Here is a 12059-nt window from a genome sequence, read left to right on the forward strand (position 1 = left end):
GCAGTAACGATCCTTTGAACCACAGAGGTACTGGACAAGAGACTCCACAACCTCTTTATTAAGCGTGCGACGTATTGCAAATTCTACCAACATTTGGCAGGTTAAATTATTTATAAACACAAATTGTGCCTCTTCCTCTGTCTACTGTAGTCAACCACCGGCCGAGAAAATTAATCTAATTCGTTTTTACTGACGGAACGACGAAACTGTGCAGGCCCTTGCGACTTACAAGGCTCCGTTACTATGGAATAGACCAACCTCGAGAACGGAGCCTTCCCTCGAACATCCGCGTTGAGAATCGCGGCGAACAGGCACTCCTCCAGTAGCTGTTTCCCAACTTCTTACAATCAGCCAGCGCAAACAAGAGACCAGATTTTCCGGGTCCATCTTAATAAACTCCGTTCCGATATCGTCCCTTCCAGCTTAGTACACGAAACGCGTGCACGTATACGTGGCAAAGTGTGCGTAAGATAAATGTCAGCAATCTCTGTATGTCCGATCGGTATGCAGAAAAGCGACGAATAATTTAGCACTAGGTTTCAAGTGTCATATTGAAGACGGGTAGCATCCAACGACACGCTGGATTGAATACTCACACGGGAAACCAACATCCACTGATCGCTGTATTACATCGGACTCTGATCATTACGGCGCCCAAAATCAAACAACTTTCCATTCAAAGATTTTTTCAAGTCCATAAATTATTCCCGTGTACGGTGGAACGGTGATCCCAGCAAATAAAAACAAAGTTACACATTTACTGCATTTTATTATCTGTATAGTTTAAATATTGTTTTTGTTTCAATACGGTTGTCTCCATCCCTTTCAAATTTACGTTTATGTGCTTGGCTGAATTTCGTTTTGATGGCTTTTGTTTTAGAAAAAAAGAAGGAGAACGTTGAAGAATTTCCATCACGTTGCCTATCTCGAGAACTATTTAGAGTGGTTTTTTATGACGCAAGTTCTCGTTCCTGCTAGCGTTCGTTCTGCAGCGACAGACCGACGGTTTGCGTCGCTAGTTTCTAGTGGAGTTGGCATGCAAATTCCCAGCATTGATATGAAGCTTTCACATAAAACGAGATCCTGGAGAGTCATCGGCCCTTATCTGGCCTCCAAGGACAACTCCGTTTGGCGGTATAACTAAAACGTATATGTCAATGGCTGAGTCCGGCTGCGAAACGAAGGCTGCTTCATCTACATTTCATCAGTTTTAATCTGTTGGTTTTCAATTCGTTTTTTACATATCACATTATTCACATTCTTTTCCACGTTTGTTCTTAAAGTCTCTTAACGGGTTTGAAAAGTCAACTTTTAAATTTATTTCGAATTTTTCATTGAGCGTATGGATCACTCAATCTATTGTAGAGCTGCGAGCCGAAGTGTACAGTTTTACTTAGAAAATAGGTAAAGCAATAGTCTGACAATACGTAGGAACAATAGTTTAAATATATTTTCTGAAAACGCGAGCACGGTTGTATTCATTGCAATGTGATTCTGCGGCGATCGTAGCATTCATCGGTCAGTCTTTAAATTTACCAACACATCACATTCTCCACCGATTGGTTTCTACAATTGCTGGTGCTGGGCGCGTTCCCAGGAAATTATTGCTTCAGCAAAATGTTTGTTGTGCACAGAGACTTGCAAAGTAATGAAAAGATGTCAAACAAAAATCTCTTGTAACCAATGAAAACGATCATCGCCACACGATGATGTGCTTATCATGTTCTTTCTTCGTAATCTGCAGTTTTCAGTCAGCTGCTTACACATATTAATTAGTAAAATTAACCTAATTTAATCATTTGATGCTAGCAGTATATCCGCTTTCGTCCTGCTGCTGAGTTCTGTATGCTTTTTGTGGTGGTAAATAAAAACAAACTGGCGAGACTTGCTTTTTGAGAATTTTATAAATATTTCGTCAAATTGAACACCTTGATTTCGTAGGAGAAAATTTGCGGGGTAATTTTGTTCTATTTTTTGTTACAAACTTTAGCAAAATTTAGCAACGTTTTTCTACAGTATCGTACTTGCCAATACTGTACAGATGCTGTAAAATTTTAATTTCAGTAAAAAGGAAAATGGAGTTGTTACGATAAGACAATTACTGGTTTGTCAATTTTGCATATTGATTTTTTCGGTGTTTGCTTAGTTGCAATTCTGATTTTCAGGAGGGTATATTTTGCTTCCTGTTACTAAACGGTTTCTTTTTTCTGTTGTAAGTTATTTTTAGTTGTAGTATGTTTCCTTCGTTACGGTTAAATTTATAAATATTACTGATTTTCACATAAAAATATACAGAACCTCAGAATTAGGAAATCACGTAGCATATCTGAAAAATAGAAAAGGAAAAAGCATTAAGTATATACTTATATTTACTATTACTTTTAACGCTCCACTCGGTAGTCATGAGTTTGAGTGATTTGCACCATGGGTTTATTCTCAGGCCTATCAATCCCTATATGGACCGTATATGAATTCTATATGGACCGTATTACCTCGATGTACAGTGGACCCAAATTGCAAAAACGCAATCATTTGCTATTGCTTAAAAACTGTGTAACTTTTCAACTGTGGTGTCTTTGGAGAATTTTATTAATAAAAAATATTGCATATATTTACTACTGCTGGGAAAAATAGCGTGTAAAGTGTCTCTAATAAACAAACAAACATCACGAAATTTCACTGCTTCTTGGGTTTGCGGATAACGTCGATATCAACGGAATCAACCATAGAGCAGTGGAAGAGGCCCTTAAGCCTTTTAAGCAGGATGGGGAACGAGATGAAGTTGTTGAGGAATTTTTATACCTTGGTACGCTCGTGACATGTAACAACGATGTAAACCGCGAAATAAAACGACGAGTTGTAACCGCAATTCGGACTTTCTACGGATTACGTCACCAGCTGACGTCCCGTAGCTTGCAAATTCGAACAAAACTGTCGCTCTACAGAACACTTATCCTCCCGGTGCCTCTTTACGGATGAATATGAACAAATGAACACTAAAGGTATCAGGTATCAGTATCTGTAGCTCGAGCAGCACGTTCCTCAAGGTAACTGATCGCTTATTAGTTGTGGTTTTTGAGCGTAAAATTCTGCGATATATACTTGGTGACAAAATGGAAAATGGAGTGTGGCACAAGCGTATGAACCACGAGCTGTATCAATTGTACAATGATGCTGATACAGAGGAGGTAGTACAATGTTGTAGGCAGCGGTGGGCTGTGCACGTCATCAGAATATCCGATGAAAGAGTAGCCAAAACAATTTTCTGCAGAGACCAGGACCCACAATACTGTAGGACCATAATTCGTTCGGCGCAGGATCGATAACGGTCCGTTGTCACTAAAGTAAACTAAGTAAGTACTGGTGTGAGTAATGATAGTTAAAATAGAACACGCTTGAAGCTGAATCACATCACATAAAATTAATAATAAGCGTAACGTTCGTGGGCGTGGGCGATATCACAGCAACAGTCCAGTACAATAGGATTTTGAGCTTCGCAAGAGTGCTAATTACCAATAATCAAGGAATGCATTTGTTTAATGCGTAAAAAGCCCGGCAAAAGCTGTGTCATGTTTTTTGACACCATACAGTAAGACATAGTCCTACATCAAATAAAAATATTACCTTTCGAAATATTCTACAGTTACAAACTTTTTTTTATGACACGTTTTACTGACTCTGTCCGAAAACTGATTGATGTTTGAGCGCATGTTTGTAAGTGAAATATTTGACGTTGCCAAAAGTACGAGTACATTTTAGGCATTAGAATTCCTTGTGCAATTGAATTGCCAAACCATAGAAACGAGTTGGAGATTTTGTACAAAATTTCACACTTACCGCTTAGTCCACAGGCGAGCAATCCGGTCATGCTCCTCGCGATTTTGCAGATATTGTGTGGCAATACTTCCAACCAATGGATCAGCTAACAAACAAACAAACAATTAGATATACTATTCGAAGTTAATTGTGGCAAATGAAACTATACCTGGATTGCAGTCTGTTAAAAGGGAACAAATGGAGAGTAGCACTTTTGAAATTGTCAGTGCCGGCGACCAGTTGTCCTTGAGGATATCTAGACAGATCACGCCTTGGCTGTTGATATTGCAGTGATATATCCTTGTTCTAAATGTGACCTTGAAATGTAGTATAAAGTCAGTAAATGCAAGAAAATTAGTTTGAAAAACATTCTTACCTTGGGAGGTTTGAACGGATATTCCGGAGAAAAATGTATATCAAGGAAAAATACTCCTCCCTCGTACACGGATCCAGGCGGTCCGAGAATAGTAGAAACCCATTCATATAGATTATCCCCTTTTGGGCCAGCGCTGCAGTTCGGCGGTGGGTCCAGCGTGATTTCAGCGAGCTCCTTCTGGATACGCTTAGCTGATGTTCCTAGTGCCTTGGAGATCTTGGGGTTAGACTTAGTTTCCTTCGTGTCAGGTTTGGGCACTGATGGGGTTTCTGGAGTGGTATTTCCACTTCCATTTCCATTACCGTTACGGCGTCCACCACCCGAGCCAGCGCTTCCACCACCACCACCGCTACCGGCAGCACCGCCACCGGCTCCGGTTGCTGTTCCAGCAGTGCTACTTGAACCGGCACTGGTCGACATATTTTCTCACGAACTGTAAAAAAGCACTATCTGAGCATATAAGATATTTAAGGTGAAGAAACCCTTAATTTTTAAATTTTAAAGTAAAGCGCAAAAAAGACTGACTGTCTGAATGAACAAACAATTTACGCGATAGGGTTGATCCAAGCAGGTAAATGCACTTCCTCTAATCTACATTTCATTCTCACAACTAAGTTATTTAAAATTATATAACAAATCTATTTTATTGAGATTCTGTGAAGAACATAAAGAAGAGCGCAATTTCCGAGAACTTTTGCTTCTCTTTGTTTTCGGGGTTATTGCAATTTTTTCATCATCACTACAGAAGACCGTGCGAAGTGAATGATTTTTCTTCCTCCTCAATCGATTCAAGTTAGCTCGATCAAAGGGATCAATTTACAATAAATCACATATTGTTGAACAGTTGTAATTGGTAATATTTTGCATGAATAAAACATTCCGATTTTTTCCCTGTAAAAATTGTTCTTATTTTAAAAGCAAAAAGCATCCCAAAATGCGATAAAAAGTTTTAAATTTCGTTTTCCAATAAATCAAAGCGGCCATTTTGAGACGGATTTTTCCCAATTTGATTTTCAAAAATGCTATAGGAAACCTTACTGATACGCACAGTTCTTCAGTCACTTTCAATGCACTCGAACCTGAACTACCGAGGCCGGATTGTTTCAATAGTTTCCCGCAAACAATAGCACCGGAAAACAGCTTACTCCTACGGGCAGGAATTTCTCGCCTGTCGTCTTCTATCACAGACTCGACTTTTGCTGTTGCTGTTCTTTTTCGGTCGCAGCGAGTGCTACCACCTACTTGCAACTACGTTGCCATCCTGCTCTAGCATCATATGCTCAGCAGCGAACAACCCATTTGTATATCATTTCGTTCACACATACCGTACATACACATGCTCGTTGAGCCGTCACAAAGTTCATCAACTTTTCCGAAAACCAATACATGTCTACTATCAACTCACACAAAAAAATAAAACAAACAACCGTTCAATCCAATTTTAACCAGTTTCGGTGATGATTCAACATTTCTCGCTACAATATCCTTCACTTGCAAAACACTATTCGATTGGTTAAACTATTTTTATACTTACAAATCGTTTATTTCCGCTAAGAATACGTTAGAAGTTTCACCGCACTGGAAGCCGCTGTCGGCTTGTTTTAGTGCTGTGCGGTATTCTTTTCTTTTTCGCCCGATGCCAAGTGATGCGGATGCCAGACATTTCTAGATAGAATTAACAAAAGGGCGAATGTCGCAAATGTAAACAAAACGAGTGAGTTTTTTTTGCTGGACCAGCATTCGCTATGTAAGCACAAATCGATCTCTTGTACTCTCATGGAACTGCCATATGGAAAGTTTGTGAAGATTTGGTGCAAAGTTTTGACTATCCTTTTCACTCTTTAACAAACCTGTGCACAGACTTCACAAATAGAACAAACTTGGGAAGGTGGCAGCACCGTTTCGCGCACATAGCGAATAGAGACGATAGAATTTTGACATTCAGGTTCTTTTGCAACATGAGAGCGAAGTCGCGTCGCAGTCGCTTGCAGGCCCTGTACAGAGTAAACGCGACATGACTTCGCTCACATTTGTTTAAATACGCAGCACTTTTTCGCCAGAAGCAGGGCTGTGTATTTAAACGTATGTGAGCGAAGTCGTGTCGCATCGCTGTCGCGTTTACTCTGTACGGGGCTTAAAATAAACAGCCGCCGGTGCTGTGTGAGATATTTAGTTACCCTCACACTCGCGCACGCTCATCCTCACATCGTCTTCCTGCATGGCTTATGCCCCGTACAGAGTAAACGCGGCAGCGATGCGACACGACTTCGCTATCATGTTGCTCGCATGTCGCTTGCACTCTGGCGGTACCCTTAAATTCCCGAGGCAAACAACTCGTGAGTAATCAAATGCTCGTGAGGCTGGTGGCACAGAACAGAAGTGGAAGTCCGAACGATTCGGCGATCAAAACTGGTAACAGTCTTTTTTGTTTTTATTTTTCTTTGGGAAGGTTTTCGCATAGAAGCGAATAACAGCAATATAAGCAGAACGCTCGCCGCCAATCGCATAGCAGCTTTCACATGCTTTCTTGTGCATTCGTATGCGTTCGTGTGTTTTCGTGGAAAAAAATGACCCGTTACCGCCAGGTTCGCTAGTATTTATAGAAGGTAGCATGTACATACTTGGATTTCTACTTCCACTTCTGTTCTGTGCTGGTGGCGCACTGGGATACAAATTTTGCATTACTTTTTTTTCTTCGGCCCCGTACAGAGTGCATGCGACAGCGACGCGACGCGACTTCGCTCACATTGTTTTAAATGCGTAGCCCTGCTTCGGGCGAAAAAGAGCTGCGTATTCAAATGAATGTGAGCGAAGTCGCGTCGTGTCGCTGTCGCGTTTACTGTGTACGGGGCCTTCATCTTCGCCCTCGATTCTACTCAAGGGCGGGAGCGCGAGCCCTCGCGTGTAATCGGCATCAGCAGATCGGGTTGCAAGTTGCAACGACGAACGACGAGCGACAAATGTAGCTGTTAGCTAAACACATACGCGCAAAAACTCGTTGCACTGCATGATGAAATAAAAGCGGGAGTTTTAAAGGGATGCTCATGCCGGCGTGTTCGTTAGAATGAGTACGCGTGTGTGAGAAAATTGGACCAAACGAGTGCGGGCTTCGCAACACTGGCCGCTAGGAAACCGCCAACTTTTGACCAAGTTTAGGCCGGAATTACGGCACCTCACGATATCCTTGATGATCACAAAACGGGGAACTTTGTTCTTGAACGATATGAACCTATAAACCATGGACAGATTTTCTTTTTCATTAGTAGTAAAATTACAACATTTCAGTTTCAAGTTGCTGCATAATTATTTACTATTCGAGATGGTAGAAAATATTCTTTTTGATGCATTATTGTTTCTTGTCCAATGTCACGTCATGTGTTCGATCTTGGCTGCTCTTATTTGAGAAAGCATCATGGGTGTTGCTCCAAAATTGTCAAAATGGGTACTAAGTTTAATTCAATTATATCCACTATCACCAATTGTACATTAACTTTACATTCAAGAAAAGTGACTTATAACTGTTCTGATAAATATATCGTGATTTTATGCTTCACCCAAATCCGATCTAGTGGAATTGTTTTTTTATTCATTTGTTCAAGCACCATGCAGTTTCAAATGTGTTTATCAACAATGTACTTAACAGACATTATTTAGCAAATCAAGTGATGTAAATAAATATCTAAATGCTGGTATTGTAATTCATATCAGTAAATTGTACATCAAAAGTTTTTCATTTGAATATATATTCTTTAAATTAAATAAAAATTATCAGAACAAGAAATAAAATAATTAAAATTAACATGTTTGAATAAACGATTACATATATGTAAGCCCTAGAATACAGATTGAAGCAGGAAGGTTTTTTAAACTTCTGTAAACAAAACAATAAAAATAATACGTACGAATTGCAATACTTTTCTCGCCCAAACCACCTTTATGGCCGCATCACGCCGACGCATCATTGGCGTCCGCTGCAGTGTTGCTTCCACTCATCGTAATGCTGGTTATGTCCTTCACAATCATTTCGGCCACCTGCCATGCCAGTTCCTCTTGCGCTTTGTCTTCTGGCAGATTGACCAGCTTTCGCATTGCTTTTTTCAAGCGATTTTTGCTCCATTTATCGTCGTCTTGTGGCGGCTCGACCAAATCAAAATCTCGTTCATATCGACCAAGGGCGTCCACACGACCGAAGCTTAATCCCGACGTTGAGTTTCGCCTCCATAAAAGATCAGGATTGTACAATTGGCGAGAGTCAATTTGCATCATGTCGCCACCCGCTGCGGCTCCATTTCCACCACTACTACCGGTTTGAGTAGCACGCTTCCGATGGAAACTGACATCCGACATAGCCAACAGAGTATTTTGCGATGAGATAAAGGGCGAATGTCGAGACCCTCTGCTGCTGTCGTTTGTCACATCGGAATAGGTCTTCCGATGACCACGTCGCTGATTTGTAGCTTTTGTACGATTTGATGAAAATATCTGCTTAGAACCTGCTAGTATGCCTAAGCTACCGCTCATGGACTTTTCCATAGGGAAGGTTTTAATCTTTCCCAACAATTCGGAAAGATAATTAGTATATAATTGAGATTTTAAAAATCCCTGAAAATAGGACTTTTCTAGAAAACGTTCGATAATTCGTGAAGCCAGTTCGAAGCAGCTTTTGATTATGGTCAAATCCTGAGAGCAGATCTGTTCTTCAATCAGAAAGCGTACTTTGTCGCTCAGATGCAGCGGACACGTTGCTTGTAGAGAAAAATATTTCTCATACAAAACAAGCGCATCGGCTTGTGCCTGACTGGCATCGGCACTCTTCCGAAAATGACAGGCCGAAACGCAGAACTCTAGAATGTGGCGTTTGTCTTTCTGCTCCAGATACTCCATAAAGTAAAACAGAGCCATTTCACTGCACAGAATGTCCTTCAGGCTAAGACTATCGCTAGAAAGAGTCTAGATATGCATGAAAAATCCAATTAAATAGTAACGTAATAGTAAAATAACGAAAAAAAGATTTACCTCGAAAGTGTATTTACAATAGTATCCGCTTTCCAGAAATAGGTTCAAATAACTTTTCTCTAGCACCTCCAACAAATACTTTTGAGCATCCTCAAAGATGCTCTCGCTGCATGTTCCTCCACAGAGAGCAAGTGAAATATTAGATAATACCGTAGCTGGAATTTCAATGTAATACGGCGAATTGCTGACCAGATACTTTCTGTAGATTCGAACGGCGTCCGAATTAATTACTGAATTGTAACCATTCGTTGACTTCGTTATGGGTTCCTCTAATTTTAGTTTGTTTGTTTCAAAAATCTGTGTTTTTTCATCATCCGTAAGCGATTGACGTAACGTCAAGTCACACACTTCTAGCATACGTTTGCGATCGTCATCGGCTAAAGATGCTTCAGGTTTCTTGTCTTCTTCGATCAATACTTCTAATGGTGTAGACGGAATGGGTGTACTGACTTCCGATGCAGGATAAAGACTGGGATCGCTGTCTCCATCCGTTACAGAACCTTCGGTAACTGTTGATGTAGTTCCGGCGTCATCGAATGCATTTCCCGAAAAAGTAGATAGCGCATCACAGTCTACACTTAAATAAGATAAGCTATCGTATCCATCGGATGAAACACTACGATCTAGCGCACGATGATGGCTGATAGTTCTCGTACACATTCCATTCTTTGTGTCCCATTTTAAGCTTTCCACAGCTGCGGCCTTGAAACTCTCTACGTCAAGCCAAAATTTTATCAAAGGCAGAGCATCTCTGGTTTCGAGAAATTGCACAAAATAGCAGATACAGCTCTGTTCTCGTAAGATGTCTAGCAGATTCCGCGAAAGTCTGGACCTCTGTTCTACCGTATCTAGCTGATGCTGCATACAAAATCGTTCTGCTTCCGCCAGAGCCTCATCATCACTAACCGTTTCTTGTTGACTATAACACCTATTCACTTCAGCATCATCGATGACATCAGCGACTGTAGATTTGTTTTCTTCGCTGTTGGACTTTCTTCGTCCTACCGCTGTGAAACGAAACATATTAGAAAGCTTGCTTATTACCCGTCTGGCCAATGTATATATTAGGACAATTTAAAAAACAAATACAACAATCGCACACGAAATTATTAAACCCATTAGGGCAAGGAGAAGGAGAAAAATGCCAATGACCTGTATTTAGGTATGTGGCCAACTAAAAAGGAAAACACTGCAGGGAGCAGCGCTCTCGTTTCGGTTCATTTATCCAATAATGAATTTACTTACCAGACTTTTTGAAAAACTGCAGCATGTTGTGCGTGTGACTATGTTGAATCTTTCGTCATGTAATGCGTTACGGATAACTAATTAAAGCACAAAACAATGAAAAAATCACATAATTGTCCAGATTTTGTGTATAAAAATGAATTATTGCTTCACTTGTTCGCCGAGATTCAAAAGACGTAATAAGAAAAATTCCTGAAATGTCAAAACAGTGTCAAAATTAAAAATAAAGACAGTGAAAAAATTGAGGGAAAGGAAAGTCAAAGTTGGGATGTTTTTCTTTTCTTAAATCCCTACCGCTTGAAATAAGTACTGCAATTCGTCAAAAATTTGAATCGATTAAGAATTCTGGCTTTAGTTCTCAAAAGGTCGCGTAATGCATGCAAAAGGGTTGATTATGTGACATTTTGAAAACTAACTATTGCGGAATTATTTTTTATTCATTACCAAATGAATACTCGTCTTATGGTAAAATAAAACCCACTGATTGCAGAAATATCACCTATATAGGGTGACATTTTTAAAATATATTAAATCACAGCAAAATTGAGAAGTGACTCGAGCACATCAATATCTATAATATCGCCAAACTAGTGTAACTACTGTGTTACCTGACTCATAATGCACCCCTATTTCTGAAATTCTAAAATCGCTCATGCTTGTATTTTTGGAGTAAACCTGTAATTCCTTATGTTATATAGTTATTATTTGTATGCTCTATTCGAATTTATGATCAATTAAACGAAAAACCACAAAGTTAGGGAGTTACGAGACCCTCTCCCGTATATAACGTATATTCGTTATAGAGCTTGCTAAGCCCAGTGCAAAAGGCTACAAAAACTTATCGTTTATCACTCAAACGTATGTTTTTTTTACCGGGGTATAACTGGGGGAAAACAAAAACAAACGTGTAAAATCAATGTAAAATCTAACAACAGCAACAAGAAATCGCGCGTCGATGTGTGCGTACGATAAACGTCAGCAAGCTCAATGAGTCAGGTAACACAGTAGTCTATTTTGGACTCTATCAGCAGCTGTACGCAATTTGCAATAGCAATATCAAATAGATGTGTCCAAAGTCTAAATTATATATTGCGATTATTATCTAAATTTTTTCTTTCGTATAGGTTTAGCTGTGCGCCTAACAGTTGCGCGCAGCTCTGTTCTGGTTGCTCGCAGTCAAAGTATCTCTTTTACACTCACACGAAATCTCGTAAGAAACTGTCAACGCAAGAGTGATGAGAAAAGCAACAATATTTCTCTCTCGCTCATCAGCTGAATGCTAGGGTAGCTTGCTTCGTGTTTGCCCGTTCAAACATGGACAAATTTTTTACAAACGCAATCAGCATTTAAATTTTATTATTTTCGGTTAACGTAAGACATTGTAACTGTGTTGTTTGTAAGTCTGTACGTGATGGAACAAAACAGATGTTATTTAAGCAAAGAATAAGAGCATAAACATAGAAAACTTACACGTGCTTACACTGTCAATGATACATGATTTACCTTTGCGCACAAATAGAGCTTGCTAAGCCCAGTGCAAATGGCTACGAAAACTTATCGTTTTTCACTCAAACGTATGTTTTTTTACCGGGGTATAACCGGGGGA

General features: G+C 39.9%; 2 protein-coding genes across 4 annotated transcripts; both read right to left on the reverse strand.

The window, feature by feature from the left end:
- Positions 1–761: 761 nt before the first annotated feature.
- On the reverse strand, positions 762–5404 carry LOC128741200 (ubiquitin-conjugating enzyme E2 E1). 3 transcript variants are annotated; one of them, XM_053836830.1, is made up of 5 exons: positions 5241–5404; positions 4193–4625; positions 3986–4133; positions 3838–3922; positions 762–2326 (listed from the first exon to the last, which is right to left on the reverse strand). In XM_053836830.1, the coding sequence occupies exons 2-5, from the start codon at positions 4610–4612 to the stop codon at positions 2314–2316; spliced, it is 666 nt and encodes a 221-aa protein (XP_053692805.1). In that variant the 5' UTR covers positions 4613–4625; positions 5241–5404; the 3' UTR covers positions 762–2313. The 3 variants fall into 3 exon arrangements, with proteins under 3 accessions (XP_053692805.1, XP_053692806.1, XP_053692807.1); XM_053836831.1 differs by having other exon boundaries at positions 4193–4638; XM_053836832.1 differs by having other exon boundaries at positions 4193–4642.
- Positions 5405–7522: 2118 nt separating this feature from the next.
- Positions 7523–10600, reverse strand: LOC128742437 (A-kinase anchor protein 10, mitochondrial). The gene is made up of 3 exons (XM_053838803.1): positions 10454–10600; positions 9209–10215; positions 7523–9142 (listed from the first exon to the last, which is right to left on the reverse strand). Exons 1-3 carry the CDS (start codon positions 10476–10478, stop codon positions 8138–8140), a joined length of 2037 nt encoding a protein of 678 aa, XP_053694778.1. The 5' UTR covers positions 10479–10600; the 3' UTR covers positions 7523–8137.
- Positions 10601–12059: the final 1459 nt, after the last annotated feature.

The sequence above is a fragment of the Sabethes cyaneus genome, chromosome 3, assembly GCF_943734655.1.
Source record: "Sabethes cyaneus chromosome 3, idSabCyanKW18_F2, whole genome shotgun sequence".
Taxonomy (NCBI): Eukaryota; Metazoa; Arthropoda; class Insecta; order Diptera; family Culicidae; genus Sabethes; species Sabethes cyaneus.

Excerpts from the sequence above, each read along its gene's own strand:
- LOC128741200 (XM_053836830.1), bottom strand. The coding sequence starts at position 4,612 with ATGTCGACCAGTGCCGGTTCAAGTAGCACTGCTGGAACAGCAACCGGA. Across the intron at positions 4,134-4,192 it reads ATCCGTTCAAACCTCCCAAG|GTCACATTTAGAACAAGGAT; the intron begins GTAAGAATGTTT and ends CTACATTTCAAG. Across the intron at positions 3,923-3,985 it reads TTTAACAGACTGCAATCCAG|CTGATCCATTGGTTGGAAGT; the intron begins GTATAGTTTCAT and ends TTTGTTTGTTAG.
- LOC128742437 (XM_053838803.1), bottom strand. The coding sequence starts at position 10,478 with ATGCTGCAGTTTTTCAAAAAGTCTG. Across the intron at positions 10,216-10,453 it reads GCAGTTTTTCAAAAAGTCTG|CGGTAGGACGAAGAAAGTCC; the intron begins GTAAGTAAATTC and ends TTCGTTTCACAG. Across the intron at positions 9,143-9,208 it reads ATTGTAAATACACTTTCGAG|ACTCTTTCTAGCGATAGTCT; the intron begins GTAAATCTTTTT and ends ATGCATATCTAG.